The sequence below is a fragment of the Pseudonaja textilis genome, chromosome Z (assembly GCF_049901715.1).
Source record: "Pseudonaja textilis isolate UNSWEBS1 chromosome Z, rPseTex1.2, whole genome shotgun sequence".
Lineage (NCBI taxonomy): Eukaryota > Metazoa > Chordata > Lepidosauria > Squamata > Elapidae > Pseudonaja > Pseudonaja textilis.
In genome coordinates this window covers 23,863,914-23,890,031 of record NC_142008.1, presented here as the reverse complement: position 1 = coordinate 23,890,031, position 26,118 = coordinate 23,863,914, and the positions used below count along the sequence as shown (strand labels likewise).

Sequence of the window (26,118 nt, the reverse complement as noted above, 5' to 3'; positions counted from 1 at the left end):
AGTATGACAGCAGCGAAAAGAAAATATAAGGTAAACAAAATTGGATTATAAAAAGCTACAATGAAATTAGAGACTAAATTTGGAATAATATATATAATTTGGCATCAATTAAGCATTGGACAAAATGCTGGACTTGCCTGGAATTGACTATATTTAAGAAAGCTAATAGTGGAAATGGTTGAAAATTGACGTTAATATAATTGAAAAGAGAAAAGAAAAGAACTTTGAAAAGTGGAAAGTGATATAGAGCACCATCTAATGGTTAAAGACTTTTTCCTTCGTAATTTTATGGAAAATCACTGGTCTTATAACAATTTTTTTAAAATAAAGTTTTATTTGGGTTTTCACACATGCAAAATACAAGTAAAACATCTTTTTTGAAAATAGCATGGTCCCGGGTTAAACTTTTTTGTACAGACACAAAACTCAATTTCATGCTTCTTTTTGTGTTCTATTCCATATCTTATCCTATTCTACATTTTCTATATAGTTTTTACCCTCTTTTAATTTTCTCAATTTTATTTTGATTATCTCATCTCAATTCAAATCATTATATTTATACTTTTGTCTGTTCTGTTCCAATTTCATATTATCTTTTCTCATTAAACAAATTTTCTCCTGTAGTTACTAATTGGAGTATGAGTCCTTTATATCTTTTAATTACATATATTCAACTCTTATTTAAACTTCAATATATACCTAAGGTTATGACCTTCAATATAATACATAATACATAACTTCCAATCGAATTCTGCTTGGTACATTCTTATAACACACACTATATTCTTTTAAAAAAAAGATTATAAATATATGTAATTATAAACCGTCATTCCATTCCAATTCAGTTCTATCATTAATAATCATTAAAATTTTAACATCTTTAACACTTCTTTTCAATTGAATATCATACTTCCTTAAAGACACATATAATCTCCATAATTAATTTTTCCCTTATTTCTCTTCACATATATTTTGTAAATCATTAAATATTCATTTTGTTACATTTATTTATTGACAGGCATTCCACTGAATTATGATAGCTATTTTATCAAACATTTTAATCATACATTGTTTCATATTTTCTAAAATTATTTCTGTTTCTAATATAAAATACTATCTTATGTACCTTTGCAGAATCCCTTTTTCCATTAAATTTTCACCATTATCTCTAAATAAGCCCTGTTTCTCTATATTTTGTTTCTGTCCTTTATAACTTCTTTTCCTTTCTTTCTTCCCTCTCATCTTCTCCCTCCCCTTTTTACTCCCTCGTCTCTCTAGTTCTAATTCTCTCTTCCGCATTTCCCTCTTCTGTTGCTTTCTGATTTTATACTTATTTTTCACTCTATTTTTTTTTTTGGAGTTGTTTTTCCCAATCTTAAACTTTCCATTCTCTTTCCCCCCTTTCCTTTTTTCCCCCACCTAAGATTAAAGATGGCTTCTTCTTTGTCGCAATCTTCTTGTTCTGCAGGCATTTCTTGTTGTTTCTCATAATTACAAATCTCCATTTCTAAAAACTGAAATACGAAGCCAAAAGAACCTCTCCCTTCTTGTGCATCTTCTTTGTACTTTTTAAGTTCCATTTTCAGTTCTTCTAAAAGTGGAGCCATTTTAAACAGTTTTAAACAACCACCCGATTGATTTTAGTCATTCAAATACAATAACCAAAAATCCAGAAATCATCAAGTAATCCAAATAGTCCCGAGTTATTTCTTCTTATTTCTTTTTCCACTTTCCCTTCCTGGGGTTTTTGTTGCGATATTTCAGTTAGAATGTATCTTTTGGAAGTCTTGTTGAGATTTTGCTGTAAGTTCTTTTTAATTCCAGGCAGTCTCCTCCCTTCCAGATCCTGCCCTTTTATTCTTTTTCTCTCCTTTCCTGTTTTCAAAAGTTTTTGATTATCCAGAAATCTTTATTATCCCTTTGACTTTTTTATTTTCAGCATTAAATGCCTATTAATGTCAAAGTGGATTTTTTTTCCAATTACTTGCTTAAGTCTCTTAGCTGTCAGTATAGGAAAAGGAGAAAAAAAAATCAAATCTTTTCCCTTTTTTCTCTCTGTCACAGCTTAAAAATCTTCTTAGGGAACAATGTTATTGTTTTTTTTAACAGTTTCAATTCCAGGGTACTTTATTTGTTGCTTTTGCTGTTTGACCCGGTCAACCAAAACTTTCTCCTCTTATCTTCCTCCTGCACATTCTTTTCCAGTTGAGTTCTTCTTTGTGGTGGCCATTTCTGACCACCGCTACAACCACCTTCAGGAAAGGGAGTAATGGCCAGCTGGGGAGGAGAGATGCGGCTCTCCTCAACCCTGCAGGCAGTCTCCCCCTTCATCACCACCTCTGCAGGGTGGCTTAGCCCCGAAACCAGCCAGCTCAGGGTGCTCCAGTGGCAAGCATGGATCGAAGCCTCACAGAGATGAGGTTTTGGTCTGTTGCTAAAGAAGCTCAAACTGGAAGTCCATCTTATAACAGTTATGAGATAAATGACTAATAAAATAACAAGAATCCTGGAAACTTTAAAAAGGGGGTGGGGGGAATTGTAGGAAAAGGATAAATGAATGCAATTTCCTGAGACTGTTGGGTGTTGATTGTGATAAAGAGACAGAAGGATTAATAAGGGAAATAGTGATAAAAGGAGACAATAAGAGAAATAGAGGCAAAAGGATCGCAACAAAAGCCTTTGAATTTTAATAACTCAACTGTGAGAGGAATGGTGAAAGAAAGAAAAGAATTATTGGACATACTGGCAAAAAAAATAATGGTGATGCAATCCCTAGAAGAACAAAAAAATCTCACAGAGGAGGAGTTAAAGGAAGAGGAAAGTGACTCAGATGAACATGGAGATCAAGAGATATTGCCAAAAGACATTAAAGAAACTAAAACTATGACACTGATGATAGAGTTAATAAAGAAAAGAGAAAATACTCCCAGGATTAAACAACAGAAGAACTTCTACGAGAAGAAACTTCAAAAAAGACAACAGGAAAGAATGGGGGAGAAGATGGGTGACTGGCAGATGGAAATAAAAAGGAAAGATCAGGAAAATTTAGAAGAGGGAAAGCTAGCTAAAACCAAGAGAAATGACAAGGCCAAGAGATTTAGAGATAAGGGTTAGATATGATATAAAAGGGGGATGCCACATGGGAATGTATTTGGGTATTTTTTATTAGAAATTTAAAATGGGGAGACTTGAAATTCAGAATGTATTGGGAATTACCCTAAGAGTATTATATAATTATATATGAGAAAAGTAAAGATGAACTAAGAGATGTTCAGAGGGTTTTATTATTATTAATCTGTGATATATATATGTGTGTGGGCTTGGTTGGGGGAAGATGCAGCACAACCATGATCGCGAAGCCAAACAGCAGGATCACAGCTCACCAGCTCAAATACCCCAGCAACTAAGACTAACCTGAGCACAACCAAGCCCCCACCTGAACAGAACACACTCCCAGCCAATCAGAACACAGCCAACCCTCCAGCCAATCAGAACACAGCCAACCCTCCAGCCAATCAGAACACAGCCAAGCCCCCACCCAATCAAGTCACACTCCCACTAGCAGTTAAAAGGAAGAAGCAGCTGCAAGCTCACATTACTCTGAGAAGCACAAAGCTGAAGACACAAGCCTGAAGATGATGAATGAGACTTCATCGAAACGTCGCCTAGATACTTCCAATTTTACATGGGAGAAAACCCGAATAACCAAAGATACACATACAAATACCCGCGAGAACCTCAGAAATATATATATATATATATATATATATATATATATATATGGGTATTCGGGTTTTCTCCTGCATAAAATTGGAAGTATCTTGGCAACTTTTCGACAAAATCTCATCTGTCATCTTCAGGCTTGTGTCTTCGGCTTTGCACTTCTCAGAGTAATGTGAGCTTGCAGCTGCTTCTTCCTTTTAACTGCTAGTGGGGGTGTGACTTGATTGGGTTGGGGCTTGGCTTTGTTCTGATTGGGTGGGGGTGTGTTCTGTTCAGGTAGGGGCTTGGTTGTTCTCAGGTTAGTCTTAGTTTCCAGGAGACAACCAAGCCCCCATCCAATCAAGTCACACACCCCACTAGCAGTTAAAAGGAAGAAGCAGCTGCAAGCTCACATTACTCCGAGAAGCATAAAGCCAAAGACACAAGCCTGAAGATGACAGATGAGATTTTGTCTAAACGTTGCCAAGATACTTCCAATTTTACGTGGGAGAAAACCCGAATAACCAAAGATCCACATACAAATACCCGCGAAAACCTCAGAAAACAAATCTATATATATATATGTGAATCTTTGGTTATTCAGGTTTTCTCCCACGTAAAATTGGAAGTATCTAGGCGACATTTCGATGAAGTCTGTGTCACAGATGAACACAATACAGAAGCCTGATAATGGCAGATGAGATATATATATATATGGTATTCAGCTTTGTTCGGGTATTTTCCCACGTCATTATAGTTGTGCTTTTAAAGTTGTAGCAACGTTTCCACGGAATCTCATCTGCCATCATCAGGCTTCTGTATTGTGTTCGTCTGTGAGTCAGACTTTTACAGTTGTTTCAGTTTTAAATTTGGGGCTAGCCTACTGCTGTGCCAGAATGGTTTTTTCTTCATCCTGATTGGTTGGGAGTCTTGGTCTGTTTTTGGAGTTTGCTTGATTGGTGTTTCTAATATCTTCTGTCTGTTTTGTGGCTTTTTTGTGTCTTGATTGGCTGGCAACATTGTGTTCCTGTATTGGAGGCTTTTAGTGCAGCTTGGCTCTGAGTAAATGGAGTAAATGGACGGCTATCATTTGTTAGGAAGCTGGGTTTCATCTGGGTGCCTGGTTGGGGTGTGTTTAAGCTGGAGGTATCAGGGGGATCTGTTAGTGCCCAGGTGTTTGCCTGGCTAGTGGTGTGGAGATTTTTTTTTTGTTTGTGAGTGCAGGCTTCCAAATAATTGACAGTCTGGTGGAATCATCTCTTCTATTCATGCTTTCAGGTCTTTTTTCAATCTCTGTGGCTTCTCTGATAATTCTGTGGCTGGGGTTTTCTATAGTGGCTAGGGTTTTGGTGCCATTGAAATTGATGCTATGACCTGTGGCTTTCATGTGTTGGACTAGTGAGGAAGTGAGTTCCAGCTTTTTTAGTGCATTTTTGTGTTCATCCAGGAGGGTACTTATTCTTCTATTGGTCTGTCCAATGTATGTGGCCGGGCATGATGCACAGGGGACTTCATCTATGCCTTGGTTTTCCAGGTCAATTTTATCTTTGGGGTTTCTAAGGATGGCTGCTATTTTTCTGTCTGTTTTGAAGGAAGTCTTGATGTGATGCCTGTGTAGTATCTTACTGATTTTGTCTGTAGTACCTCTTATGTAGGGCAGGACAGATGCCCTATGAAATGGAAATTTATTTGAAGATTAATGGAGTGGATAATAATTTGATGTGATATTAAATAAGAAAGTTGAAAATGTAAGTATGACTATGTATAAATGTTGTAATCTGGAATCATGTTGCTCATGTGAAGAGATATGTAAAAAATTAAAATAAAAAACTTTTATTAAAAAAAAGAACTGGTATGCTATTCTAGCTGTGTAACCAGTCTCCCACTTATATTCATACTTGCAATGACTTTTACTGTTACTACCGGGAAAAATGGCACTCAAAATGTGAAGGAAAAAAGGCCTCTCCTATACTAGAATCAGAAAACCAGTTTGGTATAGTGGTTAAGGCACCAGCAGATCAAGAGTCTTAATCCCAGTTTAGACACAAAACCCACTTGAAACAAAGTTGGACATACTACATCGCACTAAAGGTGGTGAAGAATCATCATGCCTGGGACAAATTTTTAACCTGGATAAATACACTGGGGGTGGGGGAGGCAGAATAGAGAATACTAATAGAATTCAGAGTGCTGTGATGATGCTTTCTATCTCTTTGACAACCAGAGTAACCATATGTATTAGAAGTCCAGCTTTGGAAAACATGGAGAAAATGCTAACACTCTGTATAGAACAAAAGACAGGGAGAAAATTTTTTGAATAGCATCTGTCAGATGCAAAGAATCAGGACTACGTGTAAGTTTGCAGCATAAAAAATTTATTGAAGTAAAACCGGAGGTAACATCGTGGCGATAGCAGTTGCAAGGGAAAGGAGCTCTCTATCACTGTACTGGGTTTTTCCTGTTCGTGGGCTCCAGAAGCAGTCAAAGTCGCCTTGGAGGGGGTGATGAAGCAAAGGAGGGGTGCCTTGTGAGGTTCCAGGGGAGAACGCAACTCCCCTGTAGAGCCCCAGGGCTTTTTCTGTCCTCTATGCCACATCATGGAGAAGAGGCAGCCAAGATCCAAGAAGAGTGCTGGAGCAGACTTATTGACAGTGTCTGGAACTGGGTGAGAACAATCCTTTTTATTTAAAGTACAATCCCGACAAGAATATTCAGAAAAGATAGATTCATAATTATCCTTAAAGTGGCAGCAACCTAACACTGGGAGTAAAATTCTAAAATTTTAAAAATGGAAGGGAAAGGGATTAAAGAAAGAAAATAGAAATTTTGTTAAAAATACAGAATATTGGATTTTCAAGTTGGACAGACCTTAGCTTTGAATAGGCATTTTAAAATGCTGAAATGATCTACACAAAAAACTAATATATTTACTTTTAGAATATATTAGTAAAGTCTGATAAGAAAGACAAGACAAAGTGAAAACTGATTTAAGAGCACCACCTGCTGTCAAAGGAAGACATAACATATTCCCAAAGTCCTGGAAAGACCTGGCTTATGGAGAAGTAAAAGTGAGAAGTAAATATTATCAAAAGACCCCTGAAAGCTTAAAGATAAGACTCAACCGGTAGCAGGACTTATGAAGGCTTTACCCTTGGATCAGTTTAAAGAACAGATCAATTAATTTTAGGATATAAAGACTCCTGGACATTGGACATTGAATTTCCTGTTTGAAAAGTGGCTTTGATTTGAATAAAAGATTGTTGGATTATTGGACAAAAAGAAATAAAGTAAACAAAAACAAAGATGAATGGAATCTGGAAAGAAATTGCATTGGAAATTCTGGATATAAAAGACACCTTGACAAGAAGATGCGAGGCAATTTTGAATAAAATACAGACCATGGATGTAGATCTGGAAATTGAGACATAAATGACAAAAAGAAAACAGGAGGTCTAGGAAGAGGAGTCAACTGAAAGACTAGCCAGAAAAATAAAATAGACAAAACAACAAACAAAAAGAAATGATAAAAATGAGATAAAACTAAAAATGACTATGATTGATGAAATAAATCAAGGGGAGAGTACTTTAAGGGAAGTTAAACAGGAATTGGAATTGCAGGAAGATTTTTGTGGGGAGAAAGATAGGGTTAAGAGTAGACAACTTGAAAATGAGACAGTGGAACATAGTAGAAAAGGGGGAAATGTTCAAGAAGATTGGGCAAGTGGCAGAGACAAAGATTTAAGAGAGGAATATGGGAGACAAGCTAAGAAATGATTAATAATCAATTAATTAATTAAAGAGTGAGAGGTGATGGTTAAAAAAGATTATGATTTAACATAAATGTGTGTATTATTAGTTAAGATATATAATAATTAAGTGTAATAAATATGAATATTAACATTTCATTGGAGGAAAAGGAAGGATATGTGGAATTTGAATGACATAAAATAATATATTGAAATATTGCATAAGATAATGAAAGATTACAACTTAATAAAAATAACTACTATTATTAGAATTACATAACTTGTTAAATGTAAATATGATGAATACTGTTTTATTTGTATTAAAATGTGATTAAAGAGAATGTTTTTAAAAAGTAATAATGGCATAAATAATAAAGGAGATAAATAATGGAAAATTACAACTCAATATAAATTTGTGAATTGTTATTAGAATTATATAATCTGTTAAACACTGCAAATATAATTATCAATATATTATTTGTAGAAAAAGATGTTAAGAATATAGAGATTAACACAAAAACATACTGAAATATCGAATAATCAAGAATGATAATTTAACAAAATAAGAGTGTTAATATTAAATTTTAAAAGATTGTCAATTGTATTAAATATGAAGAATATTGTCTTATTTGTTTTAAAATGTAAGACACTCTGGTGCCATATCATTCACACAATGATAAGTTTGTTGAAACAAGAAAAAATAAAGAAAATGTTGATAAAGGAGATTTATTAAAGCTTATACACAAGAATCTGGTCAAGTAAACCTCAGCACTAAATTGGCACCAGATTAAAGGTCATCAGACCTCAGGAGAGATTGGACTTGGAGCACTTGTAGGAAATCAATGACTCTAAACTGATGATACACTGCCCCCAACTCTGTCAGCTTTTCTCCTATAGTATTGTGATTAAGAATGAGGCTTTAAAAATGTAGGAACAAATTTGTCAATGCATTTGATAAACAGACACTTACCCCATAAATTCCCCTCTATTTCCATGAGTTGAGTATCTCACATTATGTACATTTTCTTTAAATAAGATTTGCCCAGCCTGTATTTTCCTTCTTAAACTCACCAGATTGCTTGTCATATCCATTTATTCATTATATGCTGTTAGGGGTGGTTTTCTTAATGTTTGTCCTGCATGGTTATAGAGTTTGCTTATTTTTTCAGTACACACTGATCTAGTTCTTACAGCACAGTTGTAGATGAGAGGATGACATGAAGATCTAGTTGGACTGATAATCATTTTAAGAATTGGCACTCAATTCTCATGCCATCGAAAGCATGCTTCTAAAAATTTGAAACGTATCTCACAGACTTAAGAGGGAGCCACAAGCCCGTTGTGTGCCAAATATTTTAAGCCCTTTTTTAATGTTGAATGCTGTTAAGTTCTGGGTGAAGAATGGAGGTGAGGCCAGAGTAATTTCTAACAGCTCTTTATTCAATACTGCCTGTGAGGCAACTGAACTCCCTGGCTGACACAGCTCCTTTTATAGGAAACCGATCATCCAAGTGACCAATCAGGAGAGAGTATTTTCCCGTTCCACAGACAACCAGAATGAGATCTTCAACTGACAACTATACACTATATACAATACATAACAAATGCCTCTTTAATTATAGTCCCATTTATGTATGCTCTGTTGATCCTTGAATCAAGTGTAAAGAAATGAAGTTACATACTTTGCCATGATATTTATAAGGAGTCTTATAGGACCTGTGTGCCATTTTAGCAGGGGTGGGATTCTACCTGGTTGGATCAGTTCTATAGAACCAGTTGTTATGATTCTGCCCAGTTCAGAGAACCGGCAAATCGTGCCAATAGCTGGACCTCCCCTCCACGCCTACTGACTCCAACTTGCCTGTCTTTTGGTAAGTTGCTATTTTTCCTCCCCCTCCCCGCCTCCCATCAGCTATTCTGCTGTGCTAGGAGATTTAGATTAGCTAGAAAGCAGGAAATCATTGGGTTTCTTGTTTTCTGGTTAATGTAAAAGCAGAGCTGAACCTTCCTTAGGACTGAAGCTTCTATTTTTCAGTGCAGACTCAGGCAATAGATTACAGAATGGTAGATCTCTAAGTGAATATGTGATTCTGTGAGTAATTTAGTCTGCCTGCCTGCTTTGCCTGATTTCGGGTAAAAGTTCTTTTTTTAAAATAAAAATTTCAATATTTACATACATGGTGTGTTAGCCAATGGCTGAAAGATAGATCTCTGAATCTGTGATTCTGTGAGCAACTCAATCTGCCTTCCTGCTTTGCCTGATCTTGGGTAAAAGTTGCTTTTTTAATAAAAATAATTCAATTATTTACATAAATATTTATAATATTTACATACAAGCCACACCCACCCAGTCACATGACTACTAAGCCACACCCACAAATTAGGCCATGCCCACAAAACTGGTTGTTAAGAAATTTGAATCCCACCCTTGCATTTTAGATGAACCATTACTGGCTGCATAATAACTGGATTGTCATGCTCCAACTTGGCTGTGACGACAGAAAGAAAAAAGCTGATCAGAAACATTACTGCTATTTGTTGTTTTGGCTTTTTACTGACTTAAAAGATGTGGCAGTATTTTAATCCATGCTACAAATTTTGTTTGGGAATAGGAGTTGTGATTGGAGCTTGAGAAGTTATAGCCCTTCTCTGGTAGAATTGCCCATTTTCAGTTCTTCCAACATTTAAATTGCTCTGCAAGTGATTTGAGCCTTGCCCTGCTTAGAGTTCTCATTTATAGAATATAGAGATTTTTGCATGAATGGTTATATAAAGAAAGCCAAATCATATAATGATTTATTCCAGGTAGGATTAGGTTTTTCTCATCCCCCAAATTTATAGGAACCCTATTGAATTACAGTATAATTACAAATCTATGGGGTTAGCTAATTGGGCCTGCTGCAAGCCATTGCTGGTAGTAAATTGCACTAGGCCCTGTTTTTAAATCTATAGTAGAAATTGAGTAGGTAAATAGAAGAGAGACAGAGAATCTGTGGCTATCCAGGCTTTGCAGTAAAACAAATATTAATTATGCCACAGAATATGGTATTAAAATGCTAACAAATAAAATTTAAAAATATTTGAAAGATTGTACTGTAAATCCCTCTTAGTTGAACTATGTTATATGGGACTTTCAAGTTATTAATACTAATAGCATACATAGGCTCCATGGATTTCAGCATAGTTACTCTAAAGAAAACTAATTCTCAACCCAAACCCACTAAATTTGTGTTTTTTACATTTGAACAAACTCTCTGTGCAAGATGCATTATTATAGGAAAAACAAATTATTCTGTCGCCATCTTTCTAACCTTTAGATGGCTCATTGCATATGAATGTGATGTTCTGTGAAAATGTGTCTCAGCAGATAAATGTTCATTTATTCAGAACACTAGCTTTGGACACAAAAGCTTGTGGAAAGACGCCAAGAAATAAATCAATGAAAATTCAAGGCAATGTGCCATTCTATGTTGCCTTCACAGAGATTGTCTTTCTCATTAATGTTTTAAGGACCTGGTTCAACAACAAGAAGATATCTTTGCCACAAAAATAGGAAAAGATCCCTGTCTAAGAATCTGTTTCAGGCAGGATTTCCAGATCTTTCTTTAGAAGAAATTTAGACTGTTCTCTGGTGCAGTGAAATGTATATCCCATTCAGAATTCATTGGAAAAGCTTTCACATAACCATGAAGTTCATGGGTGCCTGATGGAAGACAGAAATCATTCAGTTCAACGGGAATAATCACATTAAGATATGCAGTCAACTCAGTGTTAATTCTATTTATATTAAATCCTAGCTCAAAAATATTTCTTGCTTCTGAAAGAAGAGGTTGATCATTCTTAAATTAAGAATTGTGATGTATATGTAAAGTAGAATACATGGCCTCTTATTCTGGATATGAAACAGGAAGCATAATTTTAAATTCCCATGATAAATAAATTATTATTTCCTCGGCTGCACTTTGAACAAATATAGCAAGTGGATGAGAAAGACATGGGCAATCTATAAATAGCAATTGAGAATGGTGAAAGAGCTGCCTTCAATTGGTTGTGTGGGTTGTTTTTTTTGAAATTCAGTATTTTTATTTGGATAGTATTTTTGTAAAGGCCTTCTACTTCAGTTAAGTGGCATCTAAAACTTTGTATGTGCCTATATATAAATAAAGGGTCAAACTCTCATCACAAGGTACATCACAATGTGCCGTGTATAATTACTTGAAATCTACTGGCTGAATTATTTTAAAAGTTCTTATTATGTCCTACTAGATATGATAAATTCATTAATTCCCTAATTCCTGTGCCTATGTTATGCTGTAATATTTCAATTTGTAGAATTTCATCAATTTAAAATATTAGCATACATTCCTTCATTCAAAAAAAATTCAGTATCCTTTATAGCAGGTATATCCAACACAGTGGTGGGATTCAAATTTTTTTACTACTGGTTCTGTGGGTGTGGTTTGGTGGACCTGGTATGGCTTGGTAGGTGTGGCTTGTTGGGTGTGGCAGGGAAAGGATACTGTAAAGTCTTCATTCCCTCCCCTCTCCTAGGGGAAGGATACTGTAAAATCTCTATTCCCTCCCCATCCCACTAACCTGCTTTCCAGCTCCACTCTCCTGTGCAGGGCAACAAAAGAAGACCCAGCCGATCAGCTGGGACTTGAGAGACAGAAAATATATAGGGGTGGGGCCAGTCAGAGATGGTATTCTGAACTACTCAAAATTTCTACTACCAGTTCTCCAGAGCTGATCAGAACCTGCTGAATACACCTCTGATCCAACCCTTGGCCCAAGGGCCACATTTGATTGTTTGTTTATTGGCCATCCATCTTACCATAGGGTAACTCTGGGAAGCTTACTGTTACATCTTAGTTAAAACATAGAATGTTAAAAAATCTTAAAACCAAAGACACACATGGGAAGGATGGGGTGGAGTGGAGCAGAGGTGGGATCTATTATTACTAATCAACCACGTCCATTGCACTGTTCCCACTGTGTCCCCAAGCCAACTGGCAAAGCTACGTCTTTAGACCAGTGGTGGTATTCAGCAGGTTCTGACCAGTTCTGGAGAACTGGTAGCGGAAATTTTGAGTAGTTCAGAGAACCGGCAAATGCCACCTCTGAGATTTTACAATATCCTTCCCCTGCCACTCCCACCAAGCCACACCCACAGAACCCATAGTAAAAAAAAAAAGAATCCTATCTCAGCTTTAGACCCTTACGAAAACATCGGATGGTTACTGGCAACCTCACATTGAGAGACAAGATGTTCTAAAGGGCAGGAGCACAGCAAAGAAGTGCATCCTCCTGGACCCCACCAGCTGGAATAATCAGGCTGATGGGAGCCACAGCACACCTTCTCTGCCGACATGAGTGATATGGGCCAATCCCAGTGGGGCGAGGCAGTTTTATACATTAACTATATTATATACAAAATTCATTTAATGCAGCCGAGGCACGCCAAAAGGTTGGATACACCTGTTTTATAGGTGTATCCTATAGTGGATACAATTAGTTATATTTTAATTTTGTTCTATGCTGTCAAGAGTCAGCTGATTATGAGATGGGCAGCTATATAAATGTAAATAAATAAAATACAAGTCACACAGAAAGTAAAACTTTGTAGTAAGTTACTTTTTCTCTTATAATGGAAACCAGGTTGTTTTCTTAGCAAGCTTGTCTTTTCAATTCTACATATCTGTTTCATCAGATGTTGAAAAAGAAATGTTAATATAACCATCTGTGTTTAATTCTTTTTCTTTTAGATATTCTGAAGATTATTATTTACAAATAGTTGGTAAACTGCAGAACTGTACCTGGAATAGAAGGCCACAAGAATATGCCAAATTCAGGTAAGGGTATTTGTAAATGAGCCCCACACATAAGCTTAGTATGTTATTTTTTAATTCTACAAAATCATCTGCAGAAGAACTTTAAATGAAAATATGATATACTATATACTAAAGTGATATACTAAAATAATAAAATTGTATTTTTAACTCTCTAACTTGAAACATACTACTGTTTGAATTCTTCTACTACTTTGAGAGTACAGTGCTATATCAGGGCAATTTTCAGTGGAATGAAAACTAGAGAAATGATCTGTAATTCTACTTTTTCTTTCCATTTTTGTGGATGAATTGCAGAATTAACCAGATTTAGCTTAGTGGTTGCAGCATTTTAGCAATATACATAATGCTTCCTTCTATGAAATATATTACATAGGATGGTTTTACATGGGCAACAAAAGTACTTATATTAATTGATAATAGATAACAGATAATCAGAGTTGGATTACTTTGTGGATCATCTAGTCCAACCCTTTGCCCAAGCAGGAGACCCTACAACATTTCTGACAGATGGGAGTCCAATCTCTTCTTGAAAATCTCTGGGTTGCTATTAAATCACAAAATTCCAATTATAATATGTCTTTTGAAGTCTTATTAATGTTCAAATAGCTCTTTAAAATTCTAGGCAGTCTGCTCCTTATTCTCAAATTCAATTTTTTTTTCCTCTCCCTTCCCACTCACAGCAGAAGAAAAAATTTTCTTTAAAAATTTAGAAATCCATATCCCTTTGGCATTAGCACAGTCTTTAGCATTTAGCATACCTTCAATGCGGGTTTCCGATTTCTCTCAAAGCTGTTCCGTTTGGAAGGAGAGTGAAAAGAAAAAAAAGTTTTCCCTTTGATATCCATTCGCTGCTTACTCAGTCTGGGAACAATGTGTCTTTAATAGGTGTTAAATACCAGGATACTTTCACTGTTCCTTTGTCCCGGTCAGCAAAATCAGTTTCATTTCTTCACAAACCCCTCCAGCACATTTCTTTCCCCGGCTGGGCTCTTCTAAATGGCGGCCATAAAAGATCACCATTCAGTTGCCGTCGGAGAGGGAGATTTAGCCAGCTAGGGAAGAGAGATGCGATGTCTCTCGTCCCTGCCAGAACCCCCCAGTCTTCACCACCTTCTACAAAGGTGGCTTAGCCCCGAAGCCAAATGGCTCGAGGCACTCAGGCAGTGAACACAGGCAGAACCCGTGCAGAGTCACGGAATCCTGCCTGCACCGAAGCACCACAAGCCGGACGTGTCCTCTTCTTGAAAATCTCAAGTGATGGCGCTCCCACAACCTCTGAGGGCAAGCTGTTCCATTGGTTGATTGTCCTTCCTGTCAGAAAATTTCTCCTTACTTCCAGGTTAAATCTCTCCTTGTCCAGTTTCCATCCATTATTCCTTGTCTGGCCTTCAGGTGCTTTATAAAGTAGCTTGACCCCTTCTTCTCTATGGCAGCCCCTCAAATATCTCCCCTGGTCCTTCTCTTCACTAGACTAGCCATGCCCAGTCCCTGTAACTGTTCATCTATTTTAGCCTCCAGTCCCCTTGTGATGACCCAGAGTGTAATGCAAACGTAACAAAATTCGAAACATAAATAAATGTCCTTTAATGCCTCCAACTTGGCCCCACTGTTCAATAATTCTCAGTTGGAGATAAAATTTATTCAAAAATAGTCTTTAAAAGAAAGCAATACAGTCTGAATTTAATGAGCAGATAGAGGTGAAATAAAAAACCCAAAACAAACTATACAATGAAGGGAATTCCCCAATGGAACAGGATAAATAATTACCAACTTCAAGGAAATAACAAGGCACAGTCTGTTGGAAGGATGCCAACCAAGATAACTCTAGCCCAAAATAAAACACACTTTGCTTCTGGCAATGCTGTGTTGAAACCGTCTCTCTTATATACTATTCTCCCCAGCTGCAACCAATGAGGGGGATCATAGCCGCTTTTTCTCTTGTAAGCCAAGTTGTTTCCTTCTCCATTCTTCCTTGTGTGTCCTAGGATGAAGAGGGGATGGGCCTGGTTCTTCCTCTGACTGCCCAGCCAGCCTCTGCCTTTCCCCAGACTCCTCCACAACCTCTGGAGCCACACCTTCACTCCCTGTCGGCTGTTCCTCCTCTCCCTCAGAGTCTGACTCTAACAAGGGCATGACACCCCTAATCATCCTGGTTGCTCTTCTCTGTATTTTTTCTAGAGTCTCAACATCTCTTTTATAGTGTGGTGACCAAAACTAGATGCAGTACTCTAGGTGTGGTCTTACTAAGGCTTTATAGAGTGGTATTAGTACCTCACTTGATCTTGATTGTATCCCTCTGTTAATGCAACTTAAGATTGCATTGGCTTTTTTGGCTGATGCTGCACACTGCTGGCTCATATTTAGCTGGTTGTCCACTAAGACTCCAAGATCCTTCTCACAGTTACTGCTATTAAACCTAGTTTCACCCAGTCTATATGTGTACTATTGGTTTTCCTAATATAAATGTAATATTACATTTATATGAACATGTTGTCAGGATTCTGGCAGTTACTTCAATTAAATCATGAGTCTTGAGCTACACTCCTAAGGTAACATTCTATGTCCAGCATTTACTTGGGTGTAGCCAACTCTGAGATACATAATTCACTGTCACCCTTGATTCTGCTTTCCCCACCACCACTCTGGGTGTCTCATCCAAAGAAAAACATCCATAATCATCGATCATGCTCTCCAATTAGATTTCTGTGCAGCAGAAGCTTCAGTCATCTAATCAGTGTTTGAAGAAAATATGAATTGGAATGTACTTTTGATTCCACGCTGCTGCTTGCTCTTTGAAACTCCCCCTTCTTTCTGTTGTCAACTATAAAACATGTGTACAAAATGTTTTATGAGTTGACATTCGCTCCCTCACTTCTTGACTCCCCCTTCTGACACATGTATTTATATTAGATAGTAAATTTATTTTGTCCAAATACTTTTCTTTGCGGAGCAGAGGCAGGCAGATTTTTTTAGCTGCAAACCACACTCTGTTGTTAGAGAAATGAAATTATAGCACCATAGCAATGTGGTTGAAATATTCAGCAACAGGATTTCTTGCTTTTTTGTCTTTGTTTTGTTTTTAAAATAAACTAGTAAGGGATTGTTACACTTACTTTACTTTTCTTTCACCAAAAGATACCATTTAAGTGCCTTTAAAAATGAGCATAAAGATCAGTGGCTCAGTTTATATGATATGTTTACCCATATGTTACAGAAATATTGCTTAGTCAATAATCCCTAGTTCTGGGTTTGCACAACACATTGAATCATGGACTAATTAGATGGGGTAATTTGAACAAATACAATTTGTATTCACTGCATCATGCAAAGACCAGCCAACAATGAGTAATCATATTTGTCTGACATGTTCCTTCTAGTTTTAAATAAAAGCTCTTATCAATTGCTAGGGAATTAAGAAAAGGGATTGGCTATTTGCTGTATTCTTACTCATTCTTATTATCTTGTAAGCGATTGACAGATCAAATCAAATCAATCAATAAAATAAAATAAAATGTCCTGTTTCTGAATTAATACTGTGGAAGGTGAGATGTTGAACCAGAAAGACTTTTGTTCTAGGATAACTGTCATAGATGGGATCCTGATATATTTTGTTCAACATACCAAACTTAAGAATTTGAAAGTCAAACTAATTTCATTGTGCATATGCTTTGGCTGCTTCTTGCTACTCAAAATATTGCAAAAGTATCTTAGAATGGACGAGCATTTGTTCACCTTTTCAGTCTTTTGAAAAGTGTTCCGGAGTAGCAAGCTTGAAAGCCTGCAATTCGGATTGGTCCGCTAGCAGCGGGTCATGATTGGTCGCCTCAGACTGATCCGATTGGCTAGTTAGCGGGCTGCCGCGATTGGGCTAACCAAGCGCAGCAAACTCAAATCGCCGTCATTGGCTGCCTAGCCGCAGCCAGCCCTATATAAGGGGCTGCTGCGGCTGGGATAGTTTGCTCAGATCTGAAGTCACTAATAAAGAGCTGTTGTTGCTATCTGAGTCTTGTCTCCGTTCTTGGACCCATCCTCCCAGACTTAACAAAAAGGATTCTTGTTAATAGCTTTCTTCAGTGTTACATTATCCAGTTGAATTTGGAAAACAGATTAGGTAATTTTTAGATAATATGGTTTTTGTCCAGGTAGGTTAGGAATTTTGAGAGATGGAGATCTCTAAATTTTCAGGTTGGCCTGCTGATGCCTGAAGCTGTAGGGAATATTACATTGCATTTTATGTTGTGGACAATGAACAGTAGAAGCTAATATTTTAAAGGGGCAATGTATAAAATGTGAAAAAGGGCATGCATACAATGAGATCAATTTGGTGTAGTGGTTAAGGCAGCAGACTAGAACAGTGGGAGATCTTGAGTTCTAGTCCTATCTTAGACACAAAGCAATTCCAAATCATCTTGCCAAGACTTAAAGTCATTCCTACCTCTATATATACCCTTTGATCTCTTTATAACTCATATATAACACAAAGAATTTTTTCTTCATAAGAGGTTAGCAAGTAACTAATTTTGAAAACAATGTCCAGATCAAAATTGAAAATAATTTAAAAAGCAGATTTAAAAATATATTCTGTGCAGTACTTCCTGTAATTCAAACATGATACAAAGAGTCCAAACCCGAGCCTTTTATTTTTTGTCATTGACAGGGGAATTGAAATATAAAATAGACATGTATTTTCATTTCTGCATATGTAATCAACTGAATTGTCGATGATGCTTTGAGAAAAAATCTTACAAGTATCTGCTTCCATGAAGTTGTCTTTTCTCAGTGCTTTTCCTTTTTATAATTTTCAGAAACTACACATTAATTTTTTACTGGGATCTTGCTTTGAACAAACGAAGAATAGCAATATCCTAATCTTTTTATAAACATGAGAAAACAGTCTTTTCCTGTTAAAAAATTTACTACAGTCCTGGAAATTTTTAGTGCAAATACATACTGTGTGCTCATATGTGTTTTTCTTGCAAAGGGCCAAATATATTATGAAAACTAACCAAACAATCCTATGAGAAGTTTGGATTCAGAGTCCAGAAAATCTCAGAGTGTTGAAGAAACAGACTGTATGCTTTTAAAAAAGGTGTACTGAATATTTAATGGGAGACAAGATAGGTCGATCCCTGCAGGTAAATTGGGATTGATTGAGAAGTTTCTGATTTCCACTGACCTCCCAAAGGAATTAGTTGCATGTTTTTGTCTATGTCCTTCTTATGCAGTGGTAATCCATCTTCATAGGACAACAGTTATAAAAAATAATTGACATGCACAGGGGCTCCCTTGAGATAGATAGACCATAGTTCCCCCCCCCTCAAAAAAATCAAATAAAGCATGGCATATGATGACAGAGATGTACAGAATCAGTGTTGGGTACCATCAGGACTAAAATATTTTTTTGAGCAACCTGTTTATACATGCACGTGCACTCACATGCACGCACACCGATATAGTGGTCTATGATTGTGGTCAATGATTTGGCATCATGTATAACTTTCAAGAAAAAACAGTATTTAATTAATGAACACCGTGGAATAGTTAGTGTGCAGAGAGCTTAACATCAATCACCAACTAAGTCAGATCATTTTAAATAGAAAGTTTGAAGCAGAAAGAACGTCTGTCACCATCTGCAGTCACAAATTAATTCCCAGTTGAAACACACAGCCTGATAATTAACCTACATTTTTGTTTATGGTGTTGGCCTAAATATAAATGCTGTAATTCTAGGCTAAAGCTGCAATGGAAATAAAAGTGGAAAACTATTATGGCAGAATGATATGTTAATAGGTGTATGGAACAACAATTGCTAAGAAAAACTTGATTTAGGAACAGGTGATTTGAAATGTGCTGCACAATTCCAGAAACGTTTAAATGTACCTGGTTTAAGGGATTCTGTATTGTCCCTCAAAAGAAAATATTTTTCTAGAACACTTTATGAGCCCATATCTGTTGAAATTATGGCCTCAAATCAGAAAATACATATTCCTAATAACTACCAGACCATATTTAGTATCAGATTTAAATATTTGTTAAATAGGAGAAAATTGAAACAATGGAAATAAGATTTATTAAAAAGCTCCAATGAAAAATAAATAGATATTGATATTAGAAAGACTGAAAGAATGAAAACATACCAAAGTCTACTTTTAACCTGCCTTAGGCATGAAAGCCAGCTAAATGACTTTGAGCTAGTCATTCTCTATCAGCATAACCTACTTTACAGGGTGGTTGATTTGGGGAAAACAGGACGAAAAAGGAGTATTATTTGTGTTTGCTGCCTTGAGTAATGTATAAAGTAATAAAGGCTAAAAAGGATAAAAATCTAATAATAATATGCAAAATAGGAAGATCTATTTCTTAATATATAGTAGGCTCAAATCAAGAAAAGTGGAACTGGAAATAAAAGGGTTGATAAATACTTATGTAATACAAGCATTATGTCCTATTTGGTCAGCAGTCTTGCTAATTCCTGCATACACAGGACAGTGGTGAAATGCTACCGGTTCAACCCGGTTCACCTGAACTGATAGCAAAAATTGCTACCTGTTAGGAAAAAGCTCCGATGATCAGCTGAGAGGAGAAAGAAAAGTGCAGGATCGGCCCTCCCAACCATTCCTGCGCTTTTCTGTTCTTTATCCTCTCAGCTGATTGGTGCGGCAGAGCCTCAGCTGGTGTTTGGAAAGCTGTGCGCGCACACATGGGTTTAGATGCACATGCATGCCCACACAAAGTGTGCTATCACCCAACCGGTAGGGAAACTGGTAGAATCCCACCATTGATTCAGGATCCAATATGAATCAGTCACCGGGACCAAAATTTTATTCTTCCAAGCTTTCAGACTCATGTTGGAATTACTCATCAGGAAACTTCCAGCATCAGCCCAAAACCTTGGAAGATTAAACCTTGGGCACAATGACTAACTCAGATTGAATCCTGCAATATTATCCTGGAACACATACATTTGCCTTCATTCGCAAGAAATATGGGCAACCAGAGCTTCATACTACATATACTTTTGAATGCACATATTTTTAAACATTCAGGGTAGTTAAAATGTTTTTATTAATTAAATATAAAACAAAAAATAAATACCAGAAAAAGTAGATTCCCAACAGCCTTGTAATAATCTGCTTACACCTCAAGGAACAAACTGCAGCGAAAAAAACCTACCTCTTCTCAATTGCCTTTAATTACTTGGCTGTTAATATCAAAGATATGCGCAATATATCATAGTATCTTTATATCTAGATTCATAATTACAATGGTAGTTTCTGGAGTTTGATTTATACAACAGGAACCAGATGATCCATGTATTTAAAAGTATGTTAATTCAATCATGATCCTTTGGGGAATGCTACTGTTAATTTTTACAGTTCAGAAAGTCTGTATTATGTGGCCGGTCTCTTTTTGTGATCTGCATTTAGACACTAATCCTCAATACCTCCATAAAGTATTTTTAAAATAAAGCTTTGTAGGAAAACAATCTAATCAGAAGCACCATTAGATTGGTCTGCAAAAGCTAAGCAAGCCTGATAGCATTTGAACGGGAAAAATTCAATTCTGGGATTGAGAAAAAATAAAAATAAAAAACACCTTGGAAAAGGGCAGCTGCAAAGCAGTTTCATATTGCTGTTAAGAAAACTACTTAAATATACCCAAGAAGCTTCTGATTCTGACTTGAAATATATATATATAAATAATTTTTATTAATTTTCTTTTTTTTTTTACATCGTAAAACATCATGGTATCAACAACATTCTTGGCATCTATACAAGATTTTGATTTAAATATCATATTGCATTATATTGCATTTATCTACTATTAAATAATATCTTTAGCTATAATTACTATTGTTATATCTTTATATTGTTTACAACATTTTATTTTACTTTCTTAGGGGTTTTTTAACAAATGTATTAACATTTTTGTCTCACTTCTTGGTTCTGTTTGTTAGCCATTTATACCAATTGTTCCAAATTGTAAAGAATTCAGAGTCATCTTTTTCTTTCAGTTTCATTGTTAGCTTATTCATCTCAGCACTTTCTGTTACTTTGTGTATTATTAGTTCTTCATTAGGGGTATTTGGTGTTTTCCATACCTGCACAAAGGCTATTCTGGCAGCTGTTATAATATGTAACACTAGGTATTTTACTTCTTTCGGTAGTCTTTCTTTAATGATTCCTAATAGGAAGGATTCTGGTCTCAGCTCAATCTGATAGCCAGTGATCACTTTTAACCAATTTTTATTTTGAATCCAGTATGTCCTGGCCTTGGGGCACATCCACCACATGTGATAAAATGTACCATCAACTTTTTTGCACTTCCAACATTTAGGACTCATATTGGAGTAGATTTTTGCCAATCTTGTTGGGGCTAAATACCATCTATAAAACATTTTATATATGTTTTCTTTGTATGCAGCAGATACCGTTAATTTATAATTTATATTCCATATTTTTTCCCATTCCTCTAATTCTATAGTGTATCCAAAATTCTGTGCCCATGCAATCATTGTACTTTTAAATATTTCCTCTTCCATTTTAAAATCTAATAAATATTTATATATTTTAGTTATAAGTTTTTGTTCTGGTCCCATTAATATTTTATCTAGTTGGTTCTGCCCTTTGTCAAATCCAAAATCTTTTGAGTCTTTTTAATATTTATTTTGAATTTGCAAATATGGCCACCAATCAATTATAATTCCATTTTCTTTCAGTTCTTGGTTTGATTTTAATTTCCCTTGACTATCTAATAGTTCTTCGTAGCTTACCATTTTCCATAGGTCTAATCTATTTGAATGTATTATGGCTTCCATGGTTGACAGCCATTGTGGGATTTCTGTATCGTGTTTACCTTTGATTTTTTTCCAAATTGTAATCAATGAATCTCTTATTAGATGTTGATTGAAATAGGTATGTATATTACTTTTATTTTCCCACAAAAATGCATGCCAACCTATCAAGAGGTCATGTCCTTCTAATGTTAAGATTCTCTTGTCTTTTAATTTCATCCAATCCTTAATCCAACTCAATACCGCTGCCTGATAATAAAACTCCCATTCTGGTAGTCCAAGACCGCCTCTGCTCCTATTATCTTGTAATAGTTTCATTTTAATACATGGCCGCTTGCCCAACCAGACAAACTTGGATGTCATTTTATTTAGTTCTATAAAAAAACATTTCCCTAATTTAATTGGAATCATTTGGAATAGATATATTAGTTTTGGTAAGGTATTCATTTTCAACATTGCTATTCTACCTAATATAGACAGTTTCAATTTGGCCCATAATTCCAATTCTTTTCTGATTTGCTTAATCAGTTTGACATAATTGTCCTCTTTTAATGATGAACATCTGGGTGATATCCAAATTCATAGGTATTTCACCTTTTTTTACTAGTTGGAGTCCTATTGTATTTTCTAATTCTACTTTCTGTTTTGTTGTACAGTTTTTGACTATCATCTTAGTTTTATTTTTACTTATTTTAAATCCTGCTACTTCCCCAAATTTTTCTATTTGTTGCAACAATATTGATCCCGAATTCATTGGATCTTCCACTATAAATACCAAATCATCAGCAAATGCCTGAACTTTATATTCCTCATTTCTAATCTTAATTCCATAAATCTCTGGATTTTGTCTGGTTGCAGCTAGCAACACTTCTAAAGACAAGATAAATAACAGAGGCGGTAATGGACACCCTTGTCTCACTCCTTTTGCAATTTCAAAATCTTCAGTATGATCTTCATTTAATAATACACTTGCTTTTTGATTTAAGTATATTTCTTGTAGTGTTTTTTCTATATTAGTGCCAATATTCAGCTTTTTAATTTGATATAGCATGAATTTCCAATTAAGATTGTCGAATGCTTTTTGTGCATCTAAAAAAATTAAAGCTGCCTGTTTTTCTGGGTGAGCTTCATAGTATTTAATCAAATTTAGTACTGTCCTAATATTGTTTTTAATTTGACTATTTGGTAGGAAACCATTCTGGTCTGTGTGTATAAGTTCACTCAAAATTGGTTTCATTCTTTCTGCTAATATTGTCATAAATATTTTATAATCTGTATTTAGCAACGAGATTAGCCTATAGTTTGCAATTAGTTGTTGATCAGTGCCATCTTTTGCAATTAAGGAGATGTATGCCTCGGACCAGGACCTCAGAAGTCTAGCTTGTGTTAATGCCTCATTATATAGTTCCAGTAATATTGGTTCAAATATTTCAGATAAATTTTTATATAATTCGCCTGGTAGACCATCTGGGCCTGGTGTTTTATTATTTTTTTGTTTTTGTATCACCTTTTGTAACTCTGTTAATGTTACTTCTTTATTAAGTAGTTCTCTGTTTTCTTCTGAAATTGGGCTCAGACCATTTCCCCCAAGTAGTATCTAATGTTTTCTTCCCTAATATCTTCTTGCTTATAAAGCTCACCAAAATATCTTTGCGCAATTCTCTTTTTCTCCTCCATCTGATAATACACTGTCCCTTCCTCATCCTTGAGTTGCTGAATTAGTCTTTTCTCTTTATTTTTAATTTATGGGACAACTACCTTCCTGAGATGGGTGATCGAATCTTCTAAGTCTCTGTTCATCTCTATTACTTTCCTATCCATCCCTTCCAATCTCTTATCTGTTTGTTCAGCTTTAGTTTCTATATTCTTTATTCTCTGTTCATTCTTCTCCAGTGTCTGTTGGATCGTTCCCATCTTCTCCTCTAAATTTTGAATCTTACCCTTCATTTCTCCCATTTCCGTCTTCATATCTGTATGTCTATTAACCATTGTCTCCTGCATTTTAAGCATCGTTTCCTGAATAGCTGTTAATGTTGCTTGCATCGTCTGCATGTTGGCCGCGTTGCTCATCTTTTCCGTATTCAACATTCCTTCTATTGTTTTTTGGCCCGCTGGAGATGCAATAGACATTGATGAACCAGACATCGGTTTTTTCCCTTTCAGGTTCGCTGCTGTAGTACTGGTCATATTCCTTACTTTATTGTAGATATCTTCCCACTTTACCATTCACTGTTTAATTTTTCTTTTGTTATTAGTTCTATTCAGTAGTTTCCCTTAGAATATAAATATCTTTTCCCACTTATGATATTCTAAATTATTCAGATTTGATTCAATCTTTTATAGAATCTGAAACTAACTGAATAACCAAAATTAAAGAAGATAAAGAGGGGAGAGAGCTAAAGGGATGACAGGAAGGATAATATCAAAATGAGAGAAAAAAGGGAGAAAGAGTGTAATATAATATCCTAAAATATACTTGTAAATTTTTCTTATACAACTATTTTATATTACTATATTATGGTATATCAACTGTATTCTTTATCTTTAACTGTACAGTTTGGTTTCCTTTAAACAATTCTATATTTTACTTCTTATATATATGACCTTACTTATTTCATTAGTTGTTAGTAATCAATCAGCAATAATAATCAAAATAGTATTTCACCAGTTTTCACAGTTTCGTATCATTTAAACTTTTAAATTCTTAATAAATTCAATCAAACCTTAATCAAACTGTTATTTCATTAATTATATTCTATAAAAAGAAGTCCGGTAATATTCAATCACTTTCCTTTCCTTGTCCGTTCATGTTTTGTTTAGTCACAGTCTGTTACATCAGTTTCTCGTCTCTCTGTATAATCTCAAAATGTCACTTCTGTTCTTGGGTTTAGTCCTGTCTCTTACTTTTTTTCCCACTGTTCTTCTTCTTTTACAAGTCACAAATCCATCAGATTAAACTCCAAATTCCTAGATAATCAGTCCAAATCAACTCCAAATTTTTCGGAACAGGTCAAAGACACCAGTCAATCTTTACTCAACTAAATCGGCTTTGATCTCTATCTTAAGAGTTCCTTGCTTTCATCGCCGGATTGCCATTTCCCTTCGGACTTCCATCCTCTTATTTAAGACACACAGTTCTGCTGTCTCTCTCTGCCGTTTCTCTCCTCGACTTTCACTTTCCGCCTCCTTCACTCCAAGTTCAATCCATCAATTGATGCCAAAAACGCTGTTCATGCTCTGGTATCTTCCTCATTGGGTTAAAGCGCTGCGACTTCGGTCTGCCATCGAGATGGCCAATCACTCACACGTTGGAGCAAATGAGGTCTCCCTCGAAGCTGTCAACAGCCACCACTGTCAAACTTCTCCTTGGGCCTCCTCACACCTTTGTCTTCCCCTCCAGGGTCTACGTGCCCCTCACTGGGGCCTCCAAACGTGCATATTGGGGATGAGAGAGCAGAGCTTGCTCTTCTCTCCCCACTCCGCCGCAGCGCTGCAATCGGAAGCGTTGTACATTCCAAAAAAAATTTTTATATGGCTATAAGTGGATGTAGAGATTCATTCTCCAAGCTTGTAGGTAGTTTCCAAACATTTCATTACCAGGTGAGGTAACATATACAGTGGAATTTCTGGAATGCCAGTGCTGATGTTCTTCTGCTTATAAGTGGTTCAAGTTGTCAGTAGGTCCTGTAATGGAAGGGTCACACTAGGTGAAGGTCAGGTGTGGGTCATGTCAGGTGAAGTCCTTGCAATGCATCTTGTGATGGGGAGATCATGTCAGGTGAGGGTCATTGGGAGGTGAATTGCTGGTCGAAGGGGCTGAAATTGATACTGTCGCTGGTTGGTGGTGCAGTTGATTTGAATTCTCAGGGGCTTGTAGGCTGGTTATAGGTCAATGTGTCTGTTGATGGAATTGTTTGTGGAGTAACAGGCTTTGATGAACTCATGAGCATGGTGGGTGGTAGAGTGGCCGATGACTCTTGTATTGCTCCAATCAAATTGATGCTGTTCAGTGTCAGTGTGAGTA

At 36.0% G+C, this 26,118-nt stretch overlaps 1 protein-coding gene across 3 annotated transcripts in view; it reads left to right on the top strand.

Annotated features, from left to right (window-relative positions):
* The window catches only part of ST8SIA6 (ST8 alpha-N-acetyl-neuraminide alpha-2,8-sialyltransferase 6), a 59,432-nt gene that overhangs the window by 18,648 nt on the left and 14,666 nt on the right, over window positions 1-26,118 (top strand). For all 3 annotated transcript variants that reach the window (XM_087918216.1, XM_087918217.1, XM_087918215.1), the window contains one exon: window positions 13,214-13,300. In XM_087918216.1, coding sequence (XP_087774342.1) covers window positions 13,214-13,300 — 87 coding nt within the window. The remainder of the gene's footprint in view (window positions 1-13,213; window positions 13,301-26,118) is intronic.